The sequence below is a fragment of the Neomonachus schauinslandi genome, chromosome 2 (assembly GCF_002201575.2).
Source record: "Neomonachus schauinslandi chromosome 2, ASM220157v2, whole genome shotgun sequence".
Classification (NCBI taxonomy): Eukaryota; Metazoa; Chordata; class Mammalia; order Carnivora; family Phocidae; genus Neomonachus; species Neomonachus schauinslandi.
In genome coordinates this window covers 172,508,798-172,522,098 of record NC_058404.1, presented here as the reverse complement: position 1 = coordinate 172,522,098, position 13,301 = coordinate 172,508,798, and the positions used below count along the sequence as shown (strand labels likewise).

The window sequence follows — 13,301 nt, the reverse complement described above, 5'->3', positions numbered from 1 at the left end:
CCTACCTGGCAGGAGCTGGAAGCCACACAGACTGGTCTGGGAGAGTGCTGGCATGTGAGAGGGAAACAAAGGGCAAGTGAGACCTGCCTGGTCTCTGACTTTATGGGTCCTGCAATTTCTGTCCTAGTATGATTGCAAAGAAAGTTGGTCTGGTTGACAGAACGAGACAGGCCCAAGTGGGGCTGATCTGCAGACAACCTGACAGAACAGTTCCCTCACCCCCAAAATTCCCTTGAAGCCTTTGTAATCAATCCCTCACTCCCAAAATTCCCTTGAATCCTTTGTAATCAGAACAGCTCCCTCACCCCCCAAACTCCCTTGAATCCTTTGTAATCAATCCCTCTCCCCATCCCCAGGTCTTGGGACCCACTGATCTGTTTTCTTTCCCTATAATTTTACCTATTGTAGAATGTCATATGTATGGAATGGTCCAATATTTGGGGTGTAGGGGGGTGGGAGAGTTTGGCTTCTTTCACTCAATCTAATGTTTGTAAGATTTATCAATGATGTGTATAACAATCATTTTCATTGCTATATGAATATACCATAATTTATTTACCTCATTGTATGAACATACCACAGTATTAGCCATTGTATTGTTGATGGACATAAAGTTGTTTCCAATTTGGGGCTATTACAGACAGTGCTACTAGAAATATTCTTGAACACACCCTTTTATGCTCACTGCATGCATCTTCTTTATGGTTTAACGATCCCAAGTTCATGAAGACGTACTCCTACCTTAGTTTCTAGAATTTTCATTCTACCTTTCACACTTGATCTACAATTGACCTGGAATGCTTATTTGTATGTGATATGAGGTGGGGGCTCAAGTTTCTTTCCCCTTTTGCTACTTGGATATCCAGTTGACCCACCACCATTAATCCAAAAAAAAGTCCTTTCACCCTGCTCTACAGTGTCTCCTCTGAAGTAAGCTGTCCATACACCTATAATTGTTTCCAGGATCTCCATTCTATTCCACCGTGTATTTATCTTAATCCTCCCATTTTGTTCTTTTTCAAGATTTTTCTCAGTTATTCATGACCCTCAGTATTTCTACATAGAGTGCCTGGGTGGCTCAGTTGTTAAGCGTCTGCCTTGGGCTCAGGTCATGATCCCAGGGTCCTGGGATCGAGCCCTCCATCGAGCCGGGCTCCCTGCTCAGTGGGAAGCCTGCTTCTCCCTCTCCCACTCCTCCTGCCTGTGTTCCCTCTCTTGCTGTGTCTCTCTCTGTCAAATAAACAAATAAAATTAAAAAAATAATTTCTACATAATTTTCAGGCTCCTACCTGAGTTTACTCATCATTGGCCCCAGCACTGACAAGGTGCCTGGCACAATGAATAGCTGTTGTATAGGTGGATGTGACCTGGGACCTTTCAGAGATGATGGCAAGGACTTTCTCAGCAACAACCTCCCCACCTCCACTACCCCGGCCCGCCTCCCGCCCCGGCTTCCCTGCCCCATCCCCTTCCCCCTCCCCCTCCACTGACCCACGTCCCCCCAGAGGCGCTCGGGTGAACTGCAAGGAGGCGGAGCTCGTCGCTTTCCTCCGGGACGCGGCCTTCCGCATGGCCGGTTCTCCCCGCCCCCGCCTCTCCATGCCCCGCCCCCCCTCTCCCGGCCCGGCCGGAAGGGCAGTCCCCGGGCCTCCCCAGCTTGGCTGCAGGCAGCGCGGGGATGGCAGCGGCGGCGACCGCGGCTCCGGGAGCCCCAGGCATGGACACCCGGCTGGACCAGGAGACGGCGCGGTGGCTGCGATGGGACAGGGTGAGGGGCGCCAGGGGGTGGGAGCGTCCGGGGGAGGCGTGGGATCCTCTGCACCCCGCAGGCGCCCCCCTGCCTTTCCTGCGGGGAGTGTGGGTGCCTGCGCTTCCTTCCCTCCAGCCGCTCGCAGCCGCCGGCCGCACGGCCCGAGGAAAACTGGAGCTGCTGAACTGAATTTACGAATATGCAGATTACGAGCTGCTGGATGGGGAAACGCAAGCCGCCCCCGCGAGGCCACAGCTCGCGCCCTCAGAAGCCGGGCTCCCGCTGTGGGGAAGTGGGACCCACCCGGGCAGCTTGATGCTAGGCGCGGTCTCAGCGCATCCACACGGAGGAAGTAGAGTCACAAGCTGTATTACGGATCCAAGAGTGGGGAGTGGGTGCAGAGAGCCGGGGCAAGGTCAGCCCTCCGTCCCAGGTCACCGGGGAGCCGCAGAGAGAGCCGGGTAGCAAGCCCCCGGAGTAAGGTGGTTGGGGCGCGGTCGCTAACTTTTTCTCCGGGCTGAGCTTTAAGTGGTTATTTAAAAGGTGCCCCGGGGAAAGCAAAGCGAGAGCTTAGGGCGGGAATCCCTCTGGATGTGAGCAGGGTTGTAAGATTGTCAAGTGGCTTGGGAGCAACTCAGAAAAACAAAGTTGTTTTTCTCATCAAACTCGGGAAGGCGGCGGAGGAGGAAGCAGGGGTGGCCAGGCCTCCTTGCGTTTGGCCCTGCCTGTGGCAGATCCGAAGTTTGCCCGGGGAAAAGGTGTCCCGGGACAAAACCAGGCATCTGGCCGTCTGGGGCTGCAAGTGGGGGAGTGGGAGAGCGAGCCGGAGCTGATCTCGACTTGGCCGGACCCAAGGGTCATGTCCAGTTGGGGCGTGCGCGCGTTCGTGTCACTCAGACCGCTGGCTCAGCGGTCCTTCCGCAGCCCACCGTGCGTCCCCAGAGACCCAGAATCCTTCCGTCCATCCTATGCCTTTTGCTCCTGGGAACTTTGCAGAGCAGTATTCCCATCCACCTCTCCCAGCTGCTCGGTTGTGAACACGGGTACTCCTGATGGGGCCCGCCTGGCTTCAGGCATCTTCCTCCCGTCTCTGGCTTTGCTGGAAATTTAGAAGGGGACTCCTTCACAGCACCGCTAGCTTTTCCCCTGTTCACTCTCTTAGGTGCTAGAGCAGAGAGAGAGAATCAGGGACCCAACTCCAGACAGTACCCCCTCTCTTGTCTGACTCTCCTACTTGCTCCTTGGGCATGCACTTTGTTTTCCCAGAATGTTCCTTGGCTCCTCTGCTGAACTTGTTGCTCGGGCTGTCATTCCTGTTTTGGGTCTGAACTTAAATGTGTTTTATGTAGGCAGGCCTTCCCTGACAACCAGTGGTAAATTATGTCTCCCTAATACTATCTTTAGATTGGTCAAAAAACAAAACAAAACAAAACAGAACAAAACCTTGTTTGTAGGTGTATTTGTTTAATGTCTGGCCCCAGGGCTGACTTGAAAGGCAGGACTGGTGTTGGTAGCACAGCCCCTGTTCCAGGAGGGCCCAGTACTTGGTTTAATCCTCGGCTGTACTGTCTTGAAATTCTTAAAACTTGTCAAACAAGGAGTCCCACGCTGTCATTTGCCCTGGGCCCCGACAAGTTAAACAGCGGTTCCTGTCCACTTGCTCATTAATTTTCGTGGTCACTAGGGCCTGATATGGTGCATGGCTCATACTTGCAGGGTGAAGGAAGGGAGTTGCAAGCTCTGGCAGCAGGGGCCAGGTCTTCCTCTTCACTTCTGGCCCCTGAATGAGAAATGAGAGCACATCCCCCACAGGATGCTATTGGCAACTTCTTGGGTGGTTTTTCTTTTCCTGGAAAGACAGTCTTGTAATTCTGTAGAGAAGGAAAATGTTTCCATTTCTGGTAACTTAGTAACTTGAGGTGGGTAGAATCCTTTTTTTTTTTTTAGAGGAGGGGAGGGGCAGAGGGACAGGGAGAGAGAGAATCTTAAGCAGGCTCCACGCTCAGCGTGGAGCCCAGTGCGGGGCTCGACCTCACAACCCTGAGATCATGACCTGAGCTGAAATCAAGAGTGAGGCGCTTAACTGACTGAACCACACAGGGGCCCCTAGAACCCTTTTAAAGTCATAATTGATAATGTGTTTTTCAATGAGCCTTTCCCTTTGAAGAAATAGAAACCTAATTTCCACAAAATGTATCTGTATATGGAGAGAGAGTACCTCCCTGGGTAGAGGTAAAGGGATATTATTCTTTTTATTTATTTTTTAAAAGATTTTATTTATTTATTTTAGAGAGAGATAGCACAAGCAGGGGGAGAGACAGAGGGAGAGGGAGAGAGAGAATCCCAAGCAGACTCTGCACTGAACACAGAGCCTGTCGTGGGACCCAATCCCAGGACCCCGAGATCATGAACCGAGTGGAAATCAAGTGGACGCTCAACTGACTGAACCACCCAGGCACCCCTCCTTTTTATTGTTAATTTCTACCACTCCTCTTGTTCTTTCCTCTCTTTCTTCCTCGGTTTGAGACAGATGCCAAGTGGGGAGCATCCTGCAAACCAAAAGCATTGCAGCGGTCTTCTCTGATTTCCCCCAGGGCTGCAAGGCAGGTGCCCTCTGCATTCCCGCTCCGCCTTATCCCCACCTTCATCCCTGGTGTCTCTGCTATCAGCTTTGGTTACTCTCCTGGCTGATTCTGATCTCTGCCGCCCTCCTCACCTTGCAGTTCTAATCTCTGTCTCCTTTGGTTTCTCTCAGGCTATTTGGTCTTTAATGGCTATCAAAGGCCAGTTGGCATTTTCCACATCTACCCCGTGTACAGGAAACTCACCAGATATTGGGTGTGGCCTTGAAGTCTGTGTTTCCTCTTTCACTCAGCAAATATTTATTAAACCTCTTTTGTGTTCCAGATCTAAATCCTTCCCTGAGGGCATCTGCTCTGTGATCAGTGGCTATTGCTTTTAACCCAAAAGGTGGGGTTTTACCTGACCCCAAGGTGGAACAATGTGGAAATGTGGGATTACTTCCTCTTCACTTTTTATTGCAACGTTTTATTGCAATAGCATTTCAGAGTTTAATTACATGGCACATCTTGGCTGCATGTTCAGCAGCTGGATGACGACTGTAAGAAAAAGTGCTTGCTCTCTGGTTCCTCTGAACTCTTAATTTAAAAGCCTGATGTGGCATTAATGTGATTGTCATTTTCCTCCATTCTTAACATTTTCTGCAACTCTTGTACAAAGAAAATCAGGCAATGTAAAAAGAACTTAAATGATTCATAGGAGTGTCTATTTGAAACAGCTAATGTAATAGAGAAAGCACTAGATTAATGTTTAAGCAAGTCACTTAATCTCTGAGGCTTCTCCTCTGTAAATTGGGGTTTTTGTTATTTGTCTGCTTCTTGTGGTCATTGCAAGCTTCACATTTGACCAGGTGTGTGAAAGAATTGTACAAATTAGAAGACACTCCAATAGTAAGGTTTTGATTTAAACTGTATAATCTCGTAACTCTGTGGGAAAATTTGAAGATACTAGGGAAGAAAATGAACATTTGATTACAAGTAAGTGCCAGGCAGAGAAAGATGTTTTACGTTAATTTAATGCAAACCACCTCAGAACCGCCTTGTAAAGGAGGTTCTAGACTGTTCCCATTTTACGGATGAAGAAACTGAGAATTCAAGAAGCAAAATAGTCGGGGCGCCTGGGTGGCTCAGATGGTTAAGCGTCTGCCTTCGGCTCAGGTCATGATCCCAGGGTCCTGGGATCGAGCCCCACATCGGGCTCCCTGCTCAGCGGGAAGCCTGCTTCTCCCTCTCCCACTCCCCCTGCTTGTGATCACTCTCTCGCTGTGTCTCTCTCTGTCAAATAAACAAAATCTTTAAAAAAAAAAAAAAAGAAGCAAAATAATCTACCCAAGTGCATCTAGTCGGTAGGTGACGGTATGGCTGGCATTCCATTCTGCATGTTAGACCCCAGAACCTAGGTGTTCATTCCATTTCTCCAAAAGCACTTGCCTTGATGGGAAAGAAAATAACACATTATAAAGGAGAAAACTACTTCCTTCTAGTCACAACACTCCTGACACCAAATGTACAGGTTTTCCACACCGAGTTATTTTCTATGGATACTGACTGGGCATCTCACAATTTCACTCAATTCTGACACTCACCACCCGGACCCAGCACAGATCCCGCCCTCAGCTTAGGGGCTCAGCCCCACAAAACTACCCCCACCTCAGATGCCAGTCAAAAGCCCCAGGTTGTCACCTGTGCTTCTGACCAGCCAGTGATACCTCAGGGGTACCCGTGGCCCCCTTCTCAGGCTTGTAATTTGCTAGAACGGCTCACCAAGCCCAGGGAAGCATTTTACTAATGATTACCAGTTTTCTTGGAAAGGGTACAGCTCAGGAACAGCCAAATGAAAGAGCTGCATAGGGCAAGGTGTGTGGGAAGGGGTGCCGAGCTTCCATGCTCTCCCAGCACCCCAAGTGTTCCCCAGCTCCGAAGGTCTCTGACACCAGTTGTTGAGGGTTTTGGGGGGAGGTTCTGTTACCCTGGGCGGGATCAAATCTTTGGCCACTGGTGAGGGAACCCAGCCTCCAGCCCTCTAATCACTAGTTGGTTTCCCTGGCAACCAGGCCACTCCCTGGGCATAAACTCAGGTTTGGCGAAAGGGGTTTATTATGAATAATAATAACAAAAGTTGTTCTTACCCCTACCACTCTGGAAATTCCAACGGCTTTAGTTAGAAGCTCTATTCCAGGAGCCAGGGACAAAAACGAAATGTATATTTCATATTGTATCACAGTATCACAGATTATAATTAAAAAATTGAATCACCTGAAACTAATGTAATGTGCAATTAAAAAAAAAAACCACCTTACCTCATATTTCAGATTTCAACGTCATCGGAAACTGAGAAGCCATATGTGTAGGGCTTTTCAAATATATACCCCCTATAGGTTAAGTTATTGTGAGTCTTTTTTTTATATTTCAGATGTTTTATTCTGTTACTCAGCTGGCTGTATGTTGTATACGTTTCTGTTCTGCAGAATCCTTTAACTTTGGAGTCAGCGAAACAACTAATGGCAGACGGTAATAAAGAAGAACTACAGAAATGTTTTGGGGCTCGAATGGAGTTTGGGACAGCCGGCCTTCGAGCTGCTATGGGAACGGGAATTTCTCATATGAATGACTTGACCATCATCCAGACTACACAGGTACCACGTTTTTATATTTCTTGGTTATTCTTAACATGTTCCCAGCGGTAAAGGATAAACTCAGGCATGTTAACAATTTTAAGCAAAAACCTGTTTGAATCGGGCCGTACCAAACTGGAAGTCATTACGAGCACCCCACTGGCAGGAGCTGGGAGAAAGACTTACAGAGAAGCAGAAGCAGAGTGAGGAAATTAATAGATTGGCTATAGCTCATGCGGTTGCCTTTTTTGGGAAAGTCTCTCTGGCTGTTAGTAATTGGCCGCCCTTAGGTTTTAATTTCTTAACCTTCAGGCATTTACAGGCTTGGGTTTGGGTTTGCTTCTATAGGCAATCAAGACATTAAAGCCTCCTCAGTCTAATGGCCTCCTTGTCTAATTAATATAACCCCGGGCTCCTGTTGTATTTGAGGGACCTATATTGTTTTAATTATGGCCAGGTCTTATGGGTTTGCCAAGGCGCAGGGAGTCACACATTTACTCTGTACAGTAGGCTTATGCAATTGGTGAAAGGGTACTTGTTTCAAAATTCATACAGCCTGCTTTTCTTTCTTTCTGTTTTTCTTTCTTCCTCCCTCCCTTTCTTCCTTTCTTCCTTTCTTTCTACAGAAATTTATTGAATGCCTACCAAGTGCCAGGCTTTGAAGATACAACAATGACTAAAACAGACAGATTCCCTCATGGAACTTTCATTCCAGTGCAAATCCACCAGCTAAGCTGACGACTTTTATGGTCTTGTACTTCTGCAATGGTGGTAGCGATGCACGCATTGAGAAGTTTCTCTAACGGCCAGAATAACCAGAAGCTGATTCTATTTCATGTTAAATGATAGTGTAGGTGGAAATTATTGCTGAGTTCTTTTGCCTTCATTTGTAAATTTTACTGTCAGAGTCTACACCCAACTTTTAGGAATAGAGATGAAACCTTTCTGTCATGAGGTATCTGGAGTTTTGTTTATGAAGGAAATGAGGAATAGATTATTCTGTTTCTTTCTTTCTTTTTTTTTTTTTAAGATTTTATTTATTTTTTGACAGAGAGAGACACAGCGAGAGAGGGAACACAAGCAGGGAGAGTGGGAGAGGGAGAAGCAGGCTTCCAACTGAGCAGGGAGCCCGATGTGGGACTCGATCCCAGGACCCTGGGATCATGACCTGAGCTGAAGGCAGACGCTTAACGACTGAGCCACCCAAGCACCCCGATTATTCTGTTTCTTCAACTACTTAGACTTGTTAAAAATGAAGGCAACTTTAATTCTGAGGGGAAAAAAAGCCTAGAAAATTTGACTAATGATGATTATGTGTACCTTACATGTAGCTCCCAGCAGAAAAGGCAGACTTGGGCATGTTCTAGTGAAACCCTAATAAGAAGTCTTACATAAGGGCATGGGGTTGCCATGGAAACCCTGGCTCCAGCTTCCTGTTCAGCAATAGGGCTCCCTGAGATCTTTTTGGAGGGAAGGCTCAGAGTGGAGTGAGCCTGGGAATCCTGTTCTAGTTCATGGAGAGTATGGAATTGTGCCACTGGGTAAGGTCACCCTCTGCTCTAGGTTATATGACATATCACCCAAAACATAGTGGTTTTAAACAACCACGTTTGTTTCATTCACAAATCTATAGGTGGAGGTCAGTGGGGACAGCTCCCCTCTGCGGGACTTGGCACCACCTGAGCCAGCTCAGAAGCTGGAATCACTGAAAGCTCGTTCCCACTCATGTCTGCAGTTACTGCTGACTTTTGGCTGAGGTCTTAGCTGGGGCTGGAGGCCTCCGTGTGGCCTGGGCTTCGCACAGCGTGGCTCGGGGAGCGGCCGGTGAGAGCATCCAGAGAGACTGTGCACAGGCGGCAGCTATGTTGATTTTGATGACCTAGCCTTGAAAGTCACACAAATTCACCTACTTCCATCATATTCTGTTTGTCAGTAGCGACTCAAGGAGGTTGTCCGTGTTCAAGGAGAGGGCACATAGACACTCACCTCTCAATGGAGGAATGTTGGTCCCATTAGAGGGGCACAGGAAATGGGATATATGCGCATGGCTGACACTGGAAAGTCTAGTTGGTTCCATCCCCTATTAGGCTTAATTGTTAGGGGATTCTGAGGGATTCTAGATGAACCCAGAGCCTTTTCTGTACTCATCTACATCTAATTTGTAAGTATGATGAAATCTATCCACAGAAAGGTCTTAGGCCCTGTCTCATACATCTTCTGCCCTAGGGGAATTGGCCTCTTCTGGGAGTAGACCTTGTGATAGGAAAGAATCCTACAGAACTAAAATGAGTAGATCCTTTAAAGGTCAGCTGATTCAACCAGCCACTCCTTGTGATAATTTCCTCTATAGCCCCCACCACTTTCAAGTGATTATCCAGCCTACACTGGACCACTTACAGTAGGAGACAAGGATGTTCAGAGTTATGACAGTTTTATGAGATCGGCAGGTACATTTTTAAAGTCTTAGGAGTGGCTAATAATCAGCAAAAGAGGTTCCCAGAACAAACCACCCAGGCTTCCATCCCCAGCCTGGGGTTCTGTCACCTGGCAGAATGCACTGGCTTTCTCTATGGTCTAGGCACTCTTGCTGCTGGTCTCCAGTGTGGACTCCTACCCTAATGGTGCCCCAAAATTCATCTGGGTGGATTTAAGAAGCAGATGTATGTGAGCCATAAACATCCCAGTGGGAAACAGGGTAGAGAGTAGAGGGAAAGTTTTGTACTGTTTGCCTCATTGATAGAGGTTGTAATTTCCTCTAAGGTTACTTCACCAGGCCACCTCACATCGATGATGGAGTACTCACTGTCTTCTGGAATAGCCAATCTGTCTTTGGGTTGTTCTCATTAAAGAATGGTTTTGGGGCGCCTGGGTGGCTCAGTCGGTTAAGTGACTGACTCTTGATTTCTACTCAGGTCATGATCTCAGGGTTGTGAGATCGAGCCTCACATCGGGCTCTGCGCTGGGTGTGGAACCTGCTTAAGATTCTCTCTCTCCCTCTGCCCCTCCCTCCTGCTCTAAACAAAAGACAAAAAAAAGTGGTTTTGTGATTTTGAGCTCAAATGTGTCTTCAGTTTTTCCATATTGGTCATAGTTTGAGCTTTCGAAGCCATACAAAGTTCATTTTATGTCTCCTGTAATAACATTTCAATTCCATAAACCTCCTTCAGTGCACACTGAGTCTTTTCTCTAGAATAAACATCCCCTCTTCTCTTAGCCATTTTCTCAGGCCCTTAGTCTCAGCTGGCCCCAGTTTTTTAGAGCAGTTTGGTGGTGTGAGGATTCTGGGCTAAGAATGAGTGCTTTTTGTGCCTTCAAACACTGGGGCCACAGCATGGGAATTGACTGGGGCTGGGCAGAGGGTGCTGTCGCTGGTGTAAGCCTTCAAGGCACCTGGGTACCTTCTGGAAAACCCACAAAACCAATGCACACGTGTCCTTCTTTGTATCACTCGACCTCAGAATTTTTTTTTTTAAGATTTTATTTATTTATTTGACAGAGAGAGACACAGCGAGAGAGGGAACACAAGCAGGGGGAGTGGGAGAGGGAGAAGCAGGTTTCCCGCCGAGCAGGGAGCCCGATGCGGGGCTCGATCCCAGGACCCTGGGATCATGACCTGAGCCGAAGGCAGACGCTTCACAACTGAGCCACCCAGGAGCTCCCCAATGTAATATTTTTGTCTAAGAAAAATGAAAAGCATTCTCAGTTGGCACCGCTTTGACAACAAAGCTGTGAAGGATCTCCCCTACCAAAAATAAAGAGTTATTATTTATTTTTTAAAAAACTTCCTTTAAGGGCGGGGACAAAAAAAAAAAAAAGACTTTCTTCAAGTGAAATAAGTAATATTAGTCAGCCCGCATTCTCTTTGTTCAAAATAAAAACCTATTTTGTCCAGTGATATAAACCTGTTGAATTCAAAGTTTACTGTTTTTCTAATCTTCCATATTTCCGATTGATGTGAGGTTATTTACTGCATCCACTGAGATTCAGGAATTGTGCATTCCATCAGCAGGTGGCAATAGCCCAAATTCTGCACAATTTTTATATGTATAATTGGCTGAGCCATGTAATTGGACTGATAAGGCCTCCATAAAAGCTCGCCTGCTAGAAAACAAGACCACAAGTAGAACAGGTTTAGATCAGATAATTGTCAAAAACTTATAAAACATACAAAGTTTCGGGCGCCTGGGTGGCTCAGTTGGTTAAGCGACTGCCTTCGGCTCAGGTCATGATCCTGGAGTCCCGGGATCGAGTCCCGCATCGGGCTCCCTGCTCGGCAGGGAGTCTGCTTCTCCCTCTGACCCTCCTCCCTCTCATGCTCTCTGTCTCTCATTCTCTCTGTCTCAAATAAATAAACAAAATCTTTAAAAAAAAAAAAAAAAAAACCATACAAAGTTTCTTTGACTTACTGATGTTACTGAGCAGGCAGAAATGTTTGAAGCACCTCCTTTTCCTCAGACATTTTAGAACTTGTGTGAAGGGAGGAACATAGACCTTGAAGGAAAGTGATAAAAATAATGCTCATAACAGCAAACAAATAGTGCTTAGTGGGTGTTGGATTGTCAGCATTCAGCAGGTTTTAATTAATTTAATCCTAAAAACAGCCCTTTGAGGTAGGTACTGTTGTTTTGCTGTTTTACAGAACAGGAAACTGAGCCACCAAGTGACTAAGGGATTTGTCATTTGCTCTCGTAGGTGGCAGAGTAGAGTATGAGCCCACAGATTCTGTGTGCTTTTAACCCTTGCCCTGTACCACCTCTAACCGGACCCAGACAGAAATCCAGGCTCATGTGTCTGGGCAAGCCCCTCTGAGCCTTAGCTTTCCCATCTATACAATGGGATTCCTTAGCAAAGTTGATCTGGGGGGTTACCAATAATAGACATGAAGTGTCTAGCACAGTGCCTCATACATATAGCTGGACATAAATAAAACTGTTATTTTCTTATTGTTCAGTTTGTTTAATTATCCATGGGATATTTTTTAGGGATTTTGCAGATACCTGGAAAAGCAATTCAGTGACCTGAAGCAAAGAGGTGTTGTGATCAGCTTTGACGCTCGAGCTCACCCACCAAGTGGAGGCAACAGCAAAAGGTATTGAAAGATACGTAAGAAACCATTTTTTGTAGTGTATTTTGTGGTTTTATTTTTAATCACTTTGCATACATTTGTCGGCCACATTGCTTATCTGTAGAAATGATGAGTACATTCCGTTTGCAACGTTTCCGAATTCTGGTTTTACGTTTGAGTTTAAAAGAATGAAAGTATTCATACAAAAGAGAATTTAAGATCTGTCTAAAAGACAGACATTTTTTAAAGGGGCAACGTTATTTCTCCCTCTCGCCTTCTTCCATTTGTCATTTTTTTTCTTCCCCCACTATTCATAAGCTGCCTGAGCTCTTTCCCATTTCTTGAGCACCTGTTTTCAACTGCTTTCTTGTATCATTCCCAAACCACTGGGACTCTCATGTAGCCACAGGCAGGTGATGATGCAGATGCAGATGACGATGATGTTGATGATGATAGTAATAGCTGCAATTACTTGAGTGCTGGATGTGAATGAGGCCCTTAGGTATTTACTCATTCAATTCTCACAACAACCTATAAAGTGCGTACTTTTATCTCCGTGCTCTAAGATCGTGAAGCCGGAGAAGGAGCCACAATTTCAGCATCAAGAAGCTGACACCAGTAGTAAACATCTTACACGTCATGAGCTGTACAGTCTGTCACAACAACTCAACTCCGGCACAGAGCACAAGCGCAGCCGTAGGTCATACGTACGGAATGGGCATGCTGGTGTCCCAATAAAGCTTTATTTACAAATGGGCTGTAGGTTGCCACCGCCCGCTCTTAATCATGTTACATGACCCTCTTTTTCACTTGAACATGTCCCCTATTATGATGAATTTTTACTCCAGAGTATATGTATTAGTAGTTTCTTAGGTTGGAAGAACATACAAATATTTAATATTAATGAAAAGTCTCATTACCTTTACAGCGCAGAAAGAGTTCATAGAGTCCTTTTTTTTTTTTCAAGATTTGTATTTATTTATTTGACAGAGACATAGAGAGCGAGCACAAATAGGCAGAGCGGCAGGCAGAGGGAGAGGGAGAAGCAGGCTCCCCGCTGAGCAGGGAGCCCGACTCGGGACTCGATCCCAGGACCCTGGGGTCATAACCTGAGCTGAAGGCAGGTGCTTAACCCACTGAGCCACCCAGGTACCCCTCCTTTTTTTTTTTTTAAGATTTTATTTATTTACTTGAGAGAGTGTGAGAGACAAAGCATGAGCAGGGGGAAGCGCTAGAGGCAGAGGGAGAAGCAGGCTCCCCACTGAGCAGGGAGCCCGATGTGGGACTCGATC

General features: G+C 46.6%; 1 protein-coding gene across 2 annotated transcripts in view; it reads left to right on the top strand.

Moving 5' to 3' along the window:
- The first annotated feature begins 1,609 nt into the window (after positions 1 to 1,609).
- Positions 1,610 to 13,301, top strand: part of PGM2 (phosphoglucomutase 2) — a 35,798-nt gene continuing 24,106 nt past the window's right edge. For both annotated transcript variants that reach the window (XM_044912753.1, XM_021701569.2), the window contains exons 1-3: positions 1,610 to 1,768; positions 6,798 to 6,965; positions 11,927 to 12,033. In XM_044912753.1, coding sequence (XP_044768688.1) covers positions 1,679 to 1,768; positions 6,798 to 6,965; positions 11,927 to 12,033 — 365 coding nt within the window. In that variant the 5' untranslated portion in view covers positions 1,610 to 1,678. The remainder of the gene's footprint in view (positions 1,769 to 6,797; positions 6,966 to 11,926; positions 12,034 to 13,301) is intronic.